This window comes from Schistocerca americana, chromosome 10 (genome assembly GCF_021461395.2).
Source record: "Schistocerca americana isolate TAMUIC-IGC-003095 chromosome 10, iqSchAmer2.1, whole genome shotgun sequence".
In the NCBI taxonomy this organism is placed as follows: Eukaryota; Metazoa; Arthropoda; class Insecta; order Orthoptera; family Acrididae; genus Schistocerca; species Schistocerca americana.
Window position 1 is genome coordinate 64,878,647 of NC_060128.1, and position 17,906 is coordinate 64,896,552.

Here is a 17,906-nt window from a genome sequence, read left to right on the forward strand (position 1 = left end):
CTAGAGCAACACATTATTCCTTATAGCTCAGGTAGGTGAGCTGTTGTACTCGACAGAAATAAACCTCCCAAATCCTACGTTGTGCGCAAGCATTGTGTTTCTTGCATTCAGTATTTTTGATTCCTTATTTTGTCAATTCATTTGATCTTCGACAGTTTCGAACAATACCGTTTTGAACGCATTTATAATCTTTTCACATCTGAATTCTCCATCGTCCGTGTTCTGCATCACTGACGCATATACGTATCGTGAAACAGTCATCAAAATTCCAATGTTTCTCTAGAGGTCTCTGCAGGACATTGTAAAACACCACATGTAAATCTTCTAACAAGCGTCTGTATTCTGCTACTGCTGTCATCCATGTAAGTTAAGTTTTCCCTCCAAAAATATCGCCCTTGCCGGCCGCGGTGGCCGAGCGGTTCTAGGCGCTCAGTCCGGAACCGCGCGACTGCTACGGTCGCAGGTTCGAATCCTGCCTCGGGCATGGATGTGTGTGATGTCCTTAGGTTAGTTAGGTTTAAGTAGTTCTAAGGAACTGATGACCACAGATGTTAAGTCCCATAGTGCTCAGAGCCTATCGCCCTTGACAGTGGTGAGACGTATTACAAGATGTTCCCGAATTAAGTGCTATTCACAGTAGACATCAGGCGACGTCACCTCAACATCACTTCGCTTAGCCCAGTATCGAACGGTAAACCGTCCTTATTGGCCTCTATGGCGACGGGACGTTAATCTCGATCTGTCCTCCTCCCCACCGAACGGTAAAAGTTGGGTTATGAGATCCCTTCGTTATTCAAAAAGTCGGAATATAATATCAGAACTAACCAACGCAATGAAGAAGTTTATTAATGGTCAAAAGCGGACCTCATGTTATTGATGAAGTTTATATGGTAAACCGCTGAAAAGTTGAACAGGAGACATGTCCCCCAGTCAGTTCAAAACATCGACATTCATTTGTTGGCGAAAAGATATACATAATAGCAAACAGGCAATGCTGTGGATTTGGATATACGTCGTAATCTTCTACCCCTCTTTCTGTCCAATTCCTCGACCGCCCCCTCAGTCCATCTCCTGTTCCACCCCCTGCCCCCCTCCCCTCCCCACCCCTCTGACCATGATAATTGTTTATAGTTACTGGAAACAAAATTTTGATTGGGAATTAAAATCGCTTCAAATAAGTGGGTTAACCAGTTGGGATCATTGGTATGTAGCGTACGAGAGACACCTCTGCAACTGCCGGATCGAGCCGGCCGCGGTGGTCTCGCGGTTCTAGGCGCGCAGTCCGGAACCGCGCGACTGCTACGGTCGCAGGTTCGAATCCTGCTTCGGGCATGGATGTGTGTGATGTCCTTAGGTTAGTTAGGTTTAAGTAGTTCTAAGTTCTAGGGGACTGATGACCACAGCTGTTAAGTCCCATAGTGCTCAGAGCCATTTTTTGAACCGGATCGAAGAGGATAGCAGCTTCAGTGACAGTATTTCGCATACGACGGGTAGGAATATGAAGTTTCTGACGGTCCACATTCCGTAGTAGTATTCTAGCCAAAAGTGATAAGCCATAAGCACGGTGACTTTCCTGTTTACTGGTAAAACCGACTGCGAGGTAGAAAACAAAACAGCCGATTTTTGTACATATAAAGGAAGAAGAATGTTTATGGGACAAACAAATTGTCTAATCGTTTTAATGCTCTGCTATTTTAATTTAAACTAGCTGCGAGAAAGAAAACTAAACCGCCCCTTTTACAAAACAACACTTCCTTTCCGCTGTCTGATTTGACCGATAACATGGTCATTTTTATTTAAAAGTACGTACCCTATGTACATCCAAATGTTTAGTAGAGTTTAGTGTTGAAAAATTTGAAGCATATCGAGATTTTTGGTAGTTGCGTTGAAACGTTCTATACAGCAGTAACAGCTCACCGCCCGCCGCTACTCTCACGTAGACTGTGAGCTCTGCACATATTTTTTTCTTTAATCGAATTTTTGTTATTCATAATTTGCATCACCTTCAAAACTTTCCGCGCTAATTAAGGACATAGACGCACATTCTTTGCCGAATGCACTTCTGACCAAAAAGACATTCTGGTAGTTGGAGTCCAAGGTTTTTTTGTTAATCATGCCTTTTTGCCTCCTTTTGGTGGTACTCCCATAGAAACATTCATCCTCTAAGACATATTTCTTTGTACTAACCGAGAAGTGAAATACCAGTTTCCAATGATTTAGCTTTAAAAATTTAATATAACGAAATAATTATTTTCTTAAAATTCTTCATCCCCTAAGGGTGGAATCTCGAAAAATCACTTCTTAAACGATGCCTACGGTACAAAATCAACACACTAAATTTCAAGTTTCTATCGTTAACGGTTTGGGCTGGGCGATGGTGAGACGCACAGGACTTTTCGTTTTATATACTGAGATAAATAAACGCATCAAACGACGTTCGATCATGTTTCGGGAGTGCATTTGGGATATTAACAACTCTTGTATCGATATTTCGGCTGACAGCCTTTCAGCCATTCTCAAGGTCAGTCAGAAGTTGGATTTTTTAAGCGCTTTACATTGTGAAGTAAACGCGCATACCTCAGATAACACTGTTGGTAATAAGAGCGTCAGACAAAACTTTACGCCTCTAAAGGGTAAACAAAGCAAGCACAGTTATGTCGAAATGCCAGGCAGTGAAGGTAATACAACATTTCCTCTGAGGGCCCTGCCGTGAAATGAGGTGTCTCCATGATTTGTCGATCTGGAATCCCTCGTCACGGTTGAGCAGGTTGCCTGCTAATTCTGTTGCCACAACTTCCTTGACCACTAAATCCCAGTAGGCTGAGGCTGTGGCCAATATCTTAAATTTGCCTTAATCAGTGGAATGGCCGGAGTAAATACAGTGCTCAAACTCTGCAGATTTATTGAGCTGTAATAGGCGATTGTATCGCTGGTGGTCAATACAACGTTGCATTCACAGCCTGGCATTCCAAGACATGGCATCCCTAATAATAAACCAAATACTCCATAAGCGCTGAGGGTTCGCTTACTCAGCACCTTCTTGTCCCTGCGACTCACTTTGGGCATGGCTGAAAGATTTTCTGGCGAAATTGGGTACAAGAGTTAATAATATCCGAGAAGCACTACTGAAAAATGTTGAAAAAAAAACAATGTTTATAAGGTGATACATAGAGCCTGATTGTATTGTTCTTTGACTGTTTTCTTTTTAAGTACCAAATGACTTAAACTATTTTTCTGTTTCCTTTCATGATTTTTCAGTGTTAAAAACGGTTATTTTATGAAAATTATCCCATCAGTTTACATTCCTATTGACACACAGTGTATGTCATTTCTCCGTCGTGGTATCGTACAACCTGAAACAGTTTTCGCTTGCAGATATTTCGTCTTCTGTGGAAGAACAATCAGTGGAACGTATGTCGAAGTCGCCATGGAACATTGGTATTGTGTTATGAAAACGAAGCAGAATAATAAAAATAAATACTAAGAAAACGCAGAGGACGAATCCACTACTACACCATGACTGAGGCTTGTTAAAGATATTCGCCGGCCAGGGTGACCGAGCGGTTCTAGGCGCTTCAGTCTGGAACTGCGCGACCGCTACGGTCGCAGGTTCGAATCCTGCCTCGGGCATGGATGTGTGTGATGTCCTTAGGTTAGTTAGGTTTAAGTAGTTCTAAGTTCTAGGGGACTGATGACCTCAGATGTTCAGTCGCATAGTGCTCAGAGCCATTTGAACCATTTGTTAACGATATTCGACAACACCGCCTCTCGCTCCAACATCAACTCTTTCTTCCCGAGGAACCTTGACTCTGACGTCCCATTCTGTTCCGTTGACTGCCTGTGTGAAAGTCGCCTTTTGAAATGCATCGAGTCTTCTGCCGTTCCGTTCCGTCACGGTAGAATCGACGTTTAAGGCGCTTAATTCATTCTAGGGAAAGGTTTCTCAGTTTAGGTTTTGATCTATCTCTCCTTCTACAATCTTTAACCTTATCTGCTTGTTGTATTTTGTTGTTGTTTGTGTAGACTATTTTTATACCTGGCAGAGTTCCGCGAGAAGTACTTGATTGTACGTACAATCTTGTCAAGATTTAATAGTAATCTGATTGCCTTGAATTTGCTGCTGTAATTAATAAAATGTGTAACCCTTTTCACACAAATATGTTGTTGTAACCTGTTGGCTCTTTAGAAGACGTGTTTTGCATTGACGTCTTTCGCCTGTGACCTCGACCTTGGATGCAGCCTAGTGGAGGGGATAACATTCTGAACAGGTTACCCTGTCGCCAAGTAAGCAAGTTTACGTTCGCGAACCATCAAACGGTCCTTAACGACGCATTCACTCACAAATATCCCTGCATTACTGTGCTAACTATAGCCGGGCAAACGATTGACGTCTTTCGCCTGTGACCTCGACCTTGGATGCAGCCTAGTGGAGGGGATAATATTCTGAACAGGTTACGACGTCGCCAAGTAAGCAAGTTTACGTTCGCGAACCATCAAACAAACGGTCCTTAATGTCGCATTCACTCGCAGATATCCCTGCTTTACTATGCTAACGAGAGCTGGGCAAACGATTGACGCCTTTCGCCTGTGACCTCGACTTTGGAGGCAGCCTAGTGGAGGGGATAATATTCTGAACAGGTTACCATGTCGCCAAGTAAGCAAGTTTACGTCTGCGAACCATCAACCGGTCCTTAATGACGCCTTCACTCACAAATATCCTTGCTTTATTGTGCTAACTAGAGCTGGACAAACTACACTCGTAATCGAATGAGCTTGCAATTTCCCGATACGTCGCAGAGCTCGAAGCAGTATCGAATACTGTTCGAATAATCGCGTGACATTTGAGTGATGCCGCGCGAGAGCAAGCGATCACGAGAAACTAAAAAAATCGCTCCAAAAAGCAACTAAAGCTCTGCTTGAAAATTGACAGTTTCGTAAAACAGGGGGAAGTAGTATTAATTCCTACAATCGTAAAAACTCTTGTTATATTTCAGCTACTTTACAATAAGAGTTGCATCTGTGCTGTATCCATAAATATCATACGGCGTTTATGCTGTCTTCTTTGTGAAGCTGACAAAGACACGAAGTATTGTCCTTCAAAAATATTACTAGATTCTGAACTCCGTACAGTGTTTTATTAGGTTATTTGAGATTTACCAACCGATACGCAAATGAGCATTTCGATCCCTGTTCACATTTTAGAATAACATGTAAAAAAGGTGCCATTGTTTAAAACAAGATGGTAGCATACACATGAAACAAAGAAAATAAATTTGGAACTGTAGTATGCTTAATATACGAAATACTTCATACTAAATTATTGTAACTAGAATTGCGAAAATAGACAAGTGGCAAAACCAGCTGTAGAGATAGTGCCAACAGACAGGAGATACCAGGATAGCGAAAAGCTAGATAATTAGATTAAATTGTGATTGTGATTATTTACTGAGTAGATGGTGTTACCCAGTTATGTATTTATTCCTGTCTTCTACTATACTCTGTTCATCATAAGAATAAACCTGATGTAAACATTACTCCACGTATTCTTCCACGTTTGCTTGAATCTCATTGGATTTCGTTTCACGTGGAGCGGAAGCCAAGCTGTGACCAGTACAGTGGAGTGCGATCGCAGGCATACGTTTTATGCTGTGTTACACGCGGGACAACAGCTTTACCGGCGCATTGACCTTTGACGGCACTGGCCAGCCAGCGATCCAACTAACCTGCAATGGTGTGAGCACTTGGAGCTCACACGTAAAAAGTGAGCAAGGAAACAATATGATGCAAAAGCGTACTGCAAGGATTTCACCATACATGTTGAATACTGAAGCCAGTAAAGCTATTAATTACAGTCAGTCGTCGGGTAATCTCTGAGCTCTTGCCTTATTCGAATCCGAGAAACACGTCTCAGTTGTAGAACTGCCATCTGCTACGTTGATAACGAGTCGATCAACAATAGAATCCAGGAAGCCACCCTGGCGCCACATTTTCTCCTCTTCTTTTATGAGGTGCTGTTCCTAATCCCACCAGTATTCGGCAGTGACACGTGAATAAGCTGTGTGCGTTTGTTATAGCAGCTTAACAGTGTTGTTATTTCTCGGGCCAAATCCATTAATTTGGCTCCAGATCAGTTCTGTTGGGTTCATATTCTAATAGTACAGTGGCAAACGCAAAAATTCAGCATTTGTGTGGTGTGCTCGATGCTATGAAAATGATTGTTTTCTGTGTTTCTACGACACGTACATACATCTGTGGTATAAAACAATGGACATAGTCGAAATAGAGAGTATTTAGTTTTTCATTTTTGCCTTCAAAAATTAGACATGTTTTCTTCATTTAAGCAGCCTTTATTAAGTCTTTCATAAAATATCGATAATGAAGAATTTATATTTAAAATGAAAACAGGAATTTCGCGTGCAATACGTAATTAGAAACAAGAAGACGGGCATTATTCATAACAAATGATGATGAATTTTACAATTACGAGATGTTGATATTTCAAATTGAACGAGAAAAAAATGAATCGGGGAACACTTGAACCAGCGAACCATGGCCTGTACTTTATAATCAATGTACTACGCTGCCGATTCCGCTATAAATACAATGTAAGTTGGCGTTCAACAATATGTAATACGCGTCGAAAAACTTCAGAGCCGATTATCTCTGTAAATTTATGGAAAACATTAAGAACAGCCTACTTCTCGACACTTTTTAACCGTGTTCCAAACGCATGTTTCACTACGAAACAGTAAGCAGCCTCATTCATTTCCTTTTTGCGTATCAACAGCGAGACAATCAGAGCACAACAGTGCAGAGGCTGTGACAGTACACGAGTTTTGAAATAAAGGCTACACAGCTAGAGAGTGATTAAGAAATACGTTGATGGCTGTTAATACATTTGAATTTCATAAAGATTCATTTAACGTAACTTAGTAATAACATATCTCATACATCAGTAGGACCTACATCCTAGAGCGTAACAACACCAGTGTACATGTGCTACGGCTTCTGACCAATCATCGGGTTTGTGTATGTTTACGTCTGGTTTATTCTTATGATGAACGGACTATAGTTCAGCACCTGCCCCCCCCCCCCCCCGCCCCGTCCCCCTATCTTTGTCCACCAATTCCTCTCCTCTAACTCTGTCTCTCCCTCCGCTCTGTCTCCACGCTATCACCCCCACTCGAATAAGAGGATTCTTCGCCAAAAGATGATGAGTATGTCACTCGTCGAAACGTCGCAGTTTGAAGACACTGCCACCCGGCTGAAAGCCCGAGAACTCTTCGCCAGCTGTATATGCCGGGAAAGCATACATTCACAAGAGGATTCTAGTTATTACTCCTCCCCCTCGACACCCGAACAGTATTTCTTTCCAGATAGTAACATGAATACCAAGTTTGGTTGAAATCGATCCACCCGTATAGCAGGAGCTGTGTTTTCCCAAGTACGCACGTCACATACTTATTAACATAACACATTTCACACGTATTTGCACATTTGTTTCACCTGTATCTCTAACGAATTTTGCCCTGCAGTTTCATTTTGACTTATTTCAATGTTTATGATATCATATCTCACGAACTCTGTATCATAGAATAATATAATTTTGGAAGTACATCCAGTGGTATATGTGAACAGTATCTGGGAAATGTGTCGCGAATAGAGTTAGTAGTAAAGAAGTAATAAATTAAAACGTTATGCGTGATGGAGCAGTTTTACTGCATGAACAGCGAAAATATACTAAGCAGTAACCTGTTTCCTTTCTTCATTTCGTGGGAGTTGTCAGCGAGAAAACTTCATAAAATTTTCAAATTCCGTGTAAAGCACGTTGCAAGTCACTAGGAGTTCTCATTCTCAAATACGGAGTGAATGAAGTGTGGGGATTTTCGCGTCATGAACTACACTCATTTTTCACTCCTACCCGTTTGAGAGGCAGTGGTCCTTAGTCCCACAGCGATTCATCCCAGACATTGATTTGTGTACCAAAAACTAATCCAAAGCTACAAATTTCACTTTTTTTATTCACTCCACGACTAGTTTCGGGCCGAAACCCATTTTCAAATCAACGTAACACAGTCAGAAATGATACTTCTGAAGAGGTGAAAACCGTGTCAAAAATGTTCAAAGAACAGTTACAGCATATACAGATAATCTGTATGCGCTGTAATTGTTGGTTGCACATTTTTGACACGGTTTTCACATCTTAGGAAGTACCATTTTTGATTATGTTACGATGATTTGTAAATGGGTCTCCGCCCGAAATTGGTTATCGAGTGACTCAACAAAAAAGTGAAATTTGCAACTTTGGGCTGGTTTTCCGTTGTGCTGATTAACAGAAGTTGCTGACACACAGCTACTACAGCATGCTGGAAGTTAGCAGGTATATGTGCACCACGTTTGGTTGAAATCGGTCCAGTAGTTTAGGAGGAGATGTGGAAAACACACACACGCGTACACATTTTTAATATGTATGAATTTACTTTTGCTGGGTATTCCGTGTAACTAATCACTTCTTTCTCTCATAACTTCACAAATGTTGTTGTTGTTGTTGTTGTTGTTGTTGTCGTTGCTGCCATCGTCGTCGTCGTCGTCTTCTTTAATCTGAAGACTGGTTCGTTGCCGGCCTTTGTAGCCGAGTGGTTCTAGCCGCTCCAGTCTGGAACCGCGCGACTGCTACGGCCGCAGGTTCGAATCTTGCCTCGGTCATAGATGTGTGTGATGTCCTTAGGTTAGTTAGGTTTAAGTAGTTCTAGGTTCTAGGGGACTGATGACCTCAGATGGCCGGCCGGTGTGACCGAACGGTTCTAGGCGCTACAGTCTGGAACCGCGCGACCGCTACGGTCGCAGGTTCGAATCCTGCCTCGGGCATGGATGTGTGTGATGTCCTTAGGTTAGTTAGGTTTATGTGGTTCTAAGTTCTAGGGGACTGATGGCCTCAGTAGTTAAGTCCCATAGTGCTCAGAGCCATATTTTTCTTTTTACCTCAGATGTTAAATCGCATAGTGCTCCGAGCCATTTGAACTGGTTCGTTGCCTCTCTCCACGTTGGTTTATTTTGTAGAGGTCTCTCTCTGTCTGAATGTGTGCTGTAACACATTCCATTTGAACACGCTTATTGTATTCAAACTCTGATCCCAGCCCAGTCATGTTACCCTAATGCTTAATCACAAATTTAACTATTGCACGACGCATCAGGCTGCATCCTATGTCTATGCCTCTGTTTTCGTTCTATGAACCATTCTCTTTCCAATATATGTATTATAAGGGATTCTGAAGGTGGCAGGGGTAAAATACAAGGAGCGAAAGGCTATTTACAATTTGTACAGAAACCAGATGGCGGTTACAAGAATCGAGGGGCATGAAAGGGAAGCAGTGGTTGGGGAGGGAGTGAGACAGGGCTGTAGCCAATCCCCGATGTTATTCAATCTGTACATTGAGCAAGCAGTGAAGGAAACAAAAGAAAAATTCGGAGTAGGTATTGAAATCCATGGAGAAGAAATAAAAACATTGAGGTTCGCCGGTGACATTGTAATTCTGTCAGAGACAGCAAAGGACTTGGAAGAGCAGTTGAATGAAATTAATAGTGTCTTGAAACGAGGGTATAAGATGAACATCAACAAAAGCAAAACTAGGATAATGGAATGTAGTCGAATTAAGTCGGGTGATGCTGAGGGAATTAGATTAGTAAATGAGACACTTAAAGTAGTAAAGGAGTTTTGCTATTTGGGGAGCAAAATAATTGATGATGGTCGAAGTAGAGAGGATATAAAATGTTGACTGGCAATGGCAAGGAAATCATTTCTGAAGAAGAGAAAGTTGTTAACATCGAGTATAGATTTAAGTGTCAGGAAGTCGTTTCTTGAAAGTATTTGTATGGAGTGTAGCCATGTATGGAAGTGAAACATGGACGATAACCAGTTTGGACAAGAAGAGAATAGAAGTTTTTGAAATGTGGTGCTACAGAAGAATGCTGAAGATTAGATGGGTAGATATTCATAACTAATGAGGAGGTATTGAATAGGATTGGGGAGAAGAGAAGTTTGTGGTAGAACTTGACTAGAAGAAGGGATCGGTTCGTAGGACATTTTCTGAGGCATCAAGGGATCACCAATTTAGTATTGGAGGGCGGTGTGGAGGGAGTAAAAATCGTAGAGGGAGACCAAGAGATGAATACACTAAGCAGATTCAGAAGGATGTTGGTTGCAGTAGGTACTGGGAGATGAAGAAGCTTGCACAGGATAGAGTAGCATGGAGAGCTGCATCAAACCAGTCTCAGGACTGAAGACCACAACAACAACAAGGAATTAGTGTAATTAACCAACCCTATAAACTTTCGTTAAAAATCTAAACAAAGTTCTGTGTCTGTGTGTGTGTGCGTGCGTGCAGAAGAACACTGCAGCCCTCTGTCTCATTGTGGTAGGACTTGTGGTAGAAACACTTGACTCGTAAAGTGGAGGCCAAGTGTTGTTGGATGCGTCAGCGTTGCTCAAGGGTAAGCGGCCGCTCAATAACCCCTCAGCCCCCAAGTGGAATGGATTGCGAAATACTTTCTGAACTTTCACTGCAGGAAAATTTCTGTGTCAAGACTGTGTTTGCGGCACCTTGCAATCGCTGGAGAGACACCTGGATAACTGGAACGAGGCGCCAAGAAAACGCAAACACGCCTCGCTGCATAAACAGAACTGCTAAATAAGACCAATGGATTTATGTATTAATGGTCTCGGGGGTTGGAGAAAGGAAGAGTATAAATCGTGTTGGGCTACGACACTCACAAAGGGAGACCACAAAGTTTGGAACGCGCATTTACTGCAAACTTCGTACACTCGTAGTACTCCATTAGGACAACAAAATGTGCAAGCAGTAGCACGTACTTCTCAAGCGTTAGTGCGAAAATCGCAAGATAATTTCGGTCGTCAAATATATATATATATATATCTGTGCGTGGCCATTTTAACCATGAAGCGGCAACAGGCGAGTGGTGGCGGCACGGTGGCTCAGCGTGTTCGGTCATTGTGTTGGCTTTCCTTTCTAATAAAAAAACTGAGCGAACGAATTAACGAACAAGCTGAATGGGTGTCATCGGACGTCCGCCCTGACAAAATTTAACAAACAATACATAACAATTTCTTTTTTTAAATAAGTGGTTGGCGTTAAAGCCGCTGGAACCCTAATCATTTAGCTATACTGTAGCAGGTCAGCAACTGGAAGCAGTTAATTCCATAAATTATCTAGCAGTACGCATTAGGAGTGATTTAAAATGGATTGATCATATAAAATTAATCGTCGGTAAAGCAGATGCCAGACTGAGATTCATTGGAAGAATCCTAAGGAAATGCAATCCGAAAACAAATGAAGTCGGTTACAGTACGCTCGTTCGCCCACTGCTTGAATACTGCTCAGCAGTGTGGGATCCGTACCAGATAGGGTTGATAGAAGAGATAGAGAAGATCCAACGGAGAGCAGCGCGCTTCGTTACAGGATCATTTAGTAATGGCGAAAGCGTTACGGAGATGGTAGATAAACTCCAGTGGAAGACTCTGCAAGAGAGACGCTCAGTAGCTCGGTACGGGCTTTTGTTGAAGTTTCGAGAACATACCTTCACCGAGGTGTCAAGCAGTATATTGCTCCCTCCAACGTATATCTCGCGAAGAGACCATGATGATAAAATCAGAGAGATTAGAGCCCACACAGAAGCACACCGACAATCCTTCTTTCCACGAACAATACGAGACTGGAATAGAAGGGAGAACCGATAGAGGTAGTCAAGGTACCCTCCGCCACACACCGTCAGGAGACTTGCGGAGTATGGATGTGGATAGAGTTCCGTTTCATTTTCGACACGATCATTTTCTTTACTATTTACATTACAATTGATATAATGGGAAAAATACGTGTAATGGGATGAACTTTTATTAAATTTACAGTGTTATTTGGCAGTTTAGTATCACAAATAATATAATATTCATAACCACCGACTAGTAAACGACCAAACGCATAAAGTGATACTGAAAATGTATGATTGTCGGCGTCTGTTCATATTTAATCGAAAGAGAACGAGAAATTGCTTCTCGGAAGATGCTATTAAAATACACTCTATACTCCATAACCAATTATCAGCGCCGATTTTTAAGGAAATACTGCGTTCTGCATGGTTCGCTTCCAAATTATCGGCTGAAAGAGAGGTTTTTATAAACGTTAACGAGGTTTGTTTTTCCACGGAAAACGTCAAAAGACGTTGCGTATGAGGAAACATAGCATTTATTCAATGCAGCTGGTGCCGTTTATGTTTTCCCTATTTTTCCAAAAAATACCATCCCGTAAACTTGTACTCGTAATGTCGAAAGCGACGATTAATTGTACATCTTTCGAAAGCCGTCTGTGCCGGTCAAAATTTGGAGGTAAAAAGTCGTTTCGGGCTCCTTCCAGGTATAAGGGATTTCTCAATTCACGGACAAGTATACATTTTCAGTATCACTTTATGCGTTTGGTCGTTTACTAGTCGATAGTTACGAATACTACTTTATTTGTGATAATAAAAGTTAGAAAACTGCCAAATAACATTGTTGTTGTTGTGGTCTTCAGTCCTGAGACTGGTTTGATGCAGCTCTCCATGCTACTCTATCCTGTGCAAGCAGCTTCATCTCCCAGTACCTACCGCAGCCTACATCCTTCTGAATCTGCTTAGTGTATTCATCTCTAGGTCTCCCTCTACGATTTTTACCCTCCACGCTGCCCTCCAATACTAAATTGGTGATCCCTTGATGTCTCAGAACATGTCCTACCAACCGATCCCTTCTTCTGGTCAAGTTGTGCCACAAACTTCTCTTCTCCCCAGTCCTATTCAATATTTCCTCATTAGTTATGTGATCTACCCATCTAATCTTCAGCATTCTTCTGTAGCGCCACATTTCGAAAGCTTCTATTCTCTTCTTGTCCAAACTATTTATCGGCCAAGTTTCGCTTCCATACATGGCTACACTCCATGCAAATACTTTCAGAAATTACTTCCTGACACTTAAATCTATAGTCTATGTTAACAAATTTCTCTTCTTCAGAAACGCTTTTCTTGCCATTGCCAGTCTACATTTTATATCCTCTCTACTTCGACCATCATCAGTTATTTTGCTCCCCGAATAGAAAAACTTCTTTACTACTTTCATTTCCTAATCTAATTCCCTCAGCATCACCCGACTTAATTCGACTACATTCCATTATTCTAGTTTTGCTTTTGTTGATGTTCATCTTATACCCTCGTTTCAAGACACTATTAATTCCATTCAACTGCTCTTCCAAGTCCTTTGCTGTCTCTGACAGAATTACAATGTCATCGGCGAACCTCAATGTTTTTATTTCTTCTCCATGGATTTCAATACCTACTCCGAATTTTTCTTTTGTTTCCTTCACTGCTTGATCAATATACAGATTGAATAACATCGGGGAGAGGCTACAACCCTGTCTCGCTCCCTTCCCGACCTCTGGTTCCCTTCCATGCCCCTCGACTCTTATAACTGCCATCTGGTTTCTGTACAAATTGTAAATAGCCTTTCGCTCCCTGTATTTTACCCCTGCCACCCTCAGAATTTGAAAGAGCGTATTCCAGTCAACATTGTCAAACAAACATTATAAATTTAATAAAAGTTCATCAGATTACACGTATTTTCCCCATTGTATGAATTGTAATATAAATAGTAAAGAAAGTCACTGTGTTGATAATAATAATAATAAAAAAGACGAAGGGGACTCGATCCAGCGATTACGGGACTTGAACGCTAACCACTCGGCTGCCGCCGCTTTATGGTAAAAATGGCCACGCACGGATATATATATTTGACGACCGAAATTATCTTGCGATTTTCTCAATTACGCTTGAGAAGTACGCGCTATTGCTTACGAATTTTGTTGTCCTCCTGGAGTGTACGAAGTTTGCAGTAAATCCGCGTTCAAACGTCGTGGCCTCCCCTTGTGAGTGTTCGCGGCAGTTCCCAGCTGTGTTAAAAGAATGTTTTTAGTGGTGCCCGATCCAAAAGTTCTTCACAGATTGCGAAGCGAAGGTCTTGAGCCTTGGGATGAACTCGGCGACAACACGATGCATTCCAACATACTGTGTCAGGGTTCACGACACAATCCAAATGAAATGTTAAGAGTCTTCTGCAACCTCTTGGACAATCAGTTTTCGATTGGCAAGCACAGTTCCGTAGACGTTGCTGACATGAGCGTCGGCGGTAAAGGTCGAAGGGCGCCCTGAACGAGGGTCACCTTTAACTTCCGTCCAGCCATTTTTAAACCGTGTGCACTATTCCTAACACCGAGTATGGCTTAACCCAGGGGGTCTCCAAACATTTTAGCCTAAGGGCTACACTGGCTTTTCCACGGAGCACCAAGGGCCGCGACCTACCTGCAGTTTGTCAAAGTTTTCTTGTGGCCTGATACCCCAGTACCGCTGGAAACTTCTCGGTACAGTTCAGAAGTTTTTGTGGTGCTTAACGCTGTTGCCATTCTTTACTGAGTGGCACTGCAGTAGGCATTAAGCAGTGAATTGTTTTTTGTTTGACCTTGAGCTGTGGACTTAAATTTCATTTCAGTTATATTGGTACAAAGAAATACTATATAATTTTTTCATAATGCGGGGTCACAGTCATAATATATTTCATTAAAGTCAGTACCGCCAGTAGACGGTTGTTTATTTACAGTGTTACATTTACACGTACACAATCATGATTTCGGCTTCAAAGTGCCATTATCAAGTATTTTCTGGAAGCAAGTTAGACAATAACAGTGAAATACATAACAAGTGATACAATCGTATAACAATCCATATTTGTAATGTTTGCTTACAAGTGTTACAAATTGCCTAAGATGGCTTTCATATGTGGTAGCTGATTCAGTTGTTAACATTACTATGTCATTTTTTGTCATATAAATAAGATGTCACTACTATAACATGTAAATAAGATTTATAGCACCAAGATTACAGCCATATGTATCAATACCACGGTGTACTCACGTCTGTAATTGTACCTCATCAACCATTAACAAATACTATGATATCCCCACTTTTTATAATATGTTAAATTTAAATGTGCTGTTTAACTTGAAATTTTTTGATTCTTTTATTTACTTAAATGCTTTTATGTACATGACATGTTTCACAAACCTGTGTCATTTGCACTTGTTCCTAAGTAATGTTCCAACACGTATAAGCCAGTAAGTTGTTTTTGAAATGATTATTCAAGACTGAAAAAATAGCACTAAACAGATTTTTTACGCGAAATAACGTTCCTTAAGCAGGTTAGTTTCTTACGTTTTTCCGCTCGTTGTGCTAATCACTCGTTATGGGATGGGCTCGATAAGCAATGTTCGAAGGTAATAAAAAAATAAAATACGACGGGCCGGGAACCACGCGTGTCTGGCCCATTACCACGGGCCGGTATTGGCCTGCGGGCCGTAGTTTGGAGACCCCTGGCTTAAGCATTCAACACCGTAGGCTTCTGACATCAATTGGTGTGTCCGTGTAACTGTTTTCTTGAGTTTCACGCAAAATTTAACGGAGACGCGTTGCTCTTCCCTCTCGATAATCGCAATCCGTGCGACACAATCTTCTACTCAATACAGCACTGAACAGTTAACTAACAGACAACAATGAAACTTCCGACAGATACACGTTAAACACAGGCATGTGCAGGGATGCCAACCGTATTTCGCCGCAACACACAATTGGTGCCAAGTTAGGAATGTTGCGGAATTTTTTGAACAGACCTGGTATCTCGCGGATGACCATGGCAATAAAATCACCGCTGACAACCACTGAGGGATTTTGTTTCAGAGCATACCCAGACGATAATTAATATGAGAACGATTACTATTTACAGTTTTCGTATATGGGTGACCCTGAGCGGAGTGGATATCTGCGTGTTATCTTGGGAGTGAGAAGTGGGGCATTTGCGTCCAGATGAGAGTGGCGCTCAGCTGATAGGTGATGTAATCGCGGCTCTGACGGTTCTGGAAGGGCTGCTGGGGAGGGGTCGAGGGAGGGGGGGGGGGGGAGGAAACAAGTGCAGCGCGGTGTTAGATAGCTGTGGCGCTTACCCTACGCGGGCTAGTCCTGCGTCGGAAGTTGGCGTAGCGAGGTTGTCTGCGAGAACCATGGCGGCAGTGGACGTTGTCGGTGTGAAGCCTGCCAAGATAGGCAGGGTCACGTTTAACGGCCAGGGCCAGGAGAAGCACGAGGGAGAAGACGAGTCCACACGGTAAGGCGAACGTATTGTCACCGAAGCTTCACTATCGTAGTCCAGTTAAGGTAAAAGAACTCGTCTAACGCAGTGACCTAACGCAGTGGCCATAGTTAATTTAAAAAAAAATATCCGCTTTCTCCGAGCGTTATCGAATGTAAAACATATTTAGCTTATTAAGGTATTCGTCCATAAATGACTGCTTAGTGTAACACGTTTGTAATCGAGAAGTTGTTGGTAGCAACTGTTATTTTTATTTACAGCCCATGCTTCTTAAGAAATGGGAACCTTTAACTGCTAAAAACGTAATCATTCTGATAAGAATAAAAAATCCTCCAATCGTAGCACGAAAAAAGCGAATATTTTAGTTACCTGGCAGCTTCATTTAAATGGAAACATCCTGACATATTCGCGCATTTTTACTTGGTAGGGATAGTATCCATGTCATGTAATATAACGCATAGTGTCAAGTAAAGCAACATGATACACGGTATCATGTCGTATAGCATGTCACACACGCCATCATGTAATCGAAAACGGCATTTGTTAAGTTGTGCAGTGAGACACAGCTTGTCATTACAGCTTAGGAGCCAGCCGAAGTGGCCGAGCGCTTCTAGGCGCTACAGTTTGGAACCGCGTGACCGCTACGGTCGCAGGTTCGAATCCTGCCTCGGGCATGGATGTTTGTGATGTCCTTAGGTTAGTTAGGTTTAAGTCGTCCTAAGTTATAGGGGACTCATGACCTCAGGTTAAGTCCCATAGTGCTCAGAGCCATTTGAACAGCTTAGGATGCACGCATCTTCACTCTCGGATACTTCCTATTGTAAATGTATTCCACTCTGTAGAAGCATATAAATATCTATATTTGCCCGTGCTCCCCTCACCGTATATGTAACGGGCCGTGTGTCTAAGAGAGCTCACTCCGCTGACGAAGTAAGGTTAACTTGTAAAAAAGCGCGAATATGTCAAGGTGTTTTAAATGTCTTTGAAGCTGCTAGTTCCCTTCTACATCCCCACTCCGCCAAGGATGTACTCGCCTTTTTGTGACGCGATATGAGCTTTTCTCATTCTAGTTCCTTACTTTTACTCTGCCATAATGTTATATTAGGCCAGCAAAGCTCGGCAACCGATTTAGATTTTTGTTGACTTGGCCGTCGAATGATCAAATGGTTCAAATGGCTCTGAGCACCATGGGACTTAACTTCTGAGGTCACCAGTCCCCTACAACTTAGAACTACGTAAACCAAAGGGCACGACACACATCCATGCCCGAGTCAGGATTCGAACCTGTGACCGTAGCGGTCACGCGGTTCCAGACTGAAGCGCCTAGAACCGCTCGGCCACACCGGCCGGCGTCGAATAATCCGGTGTAGTTTTGTCATTATCTTTCGTACCATGTTTCTTATATCGTGGTGACGGATAAAGCTTTCATTAAACAACAGGAGGACATTTAATCACATGTATTTATGTGTTGTTGTTGTGGTCTTCAGGCCAGAGACTGGTTTGATGCAGCTGTCCATGCAACAGTTGAAGGTGCATGCCCTCGGGAAAAATTACGGCTATAGTTTCCCCCTGCTTGCAGCCGTTCGCAGTACCAGCACAGCAAGGCCGTTTTGGTTAGTGTTACAAGGCTAGATTAGTCAATCATCCAGACTGTTGCCCCTGCAACTACTGAAAA

At 42.2% G+C, this 17,906-nt stretch overlaps 1 protein-coding gene across 3 annotated transcripts in view; it reads left to right on the plus strand.

The window, feature by feature from the left end:
• The window catches only part of LOC124552713 (uridine phosphorylase 1), a 444,709-nt gene that overhangs the window by 331,200 nt on the left and 95,603 nt on the right, over positions 1-17,906 (plus strand). The window contains exon 1 of one of the 3 annotated variants that reach the window (XM_047127055.1): positions 16,114-16,246. The exons of the other annotated variants lie outside the window; for them this stretch is intronic. Within the exon in view, the coding sequence (XP_046983011.1) occupies positions 16,143-16,246 (104 nt within the window). The 5' untranslated portion in view covers positions 16,114-16,142. Of the gene's footprint in view, positions 1-16,113; positions 16,247-17,906 lie in introns of those variants that run through there. 3 annotated transcript variants of the gene reach the window in all.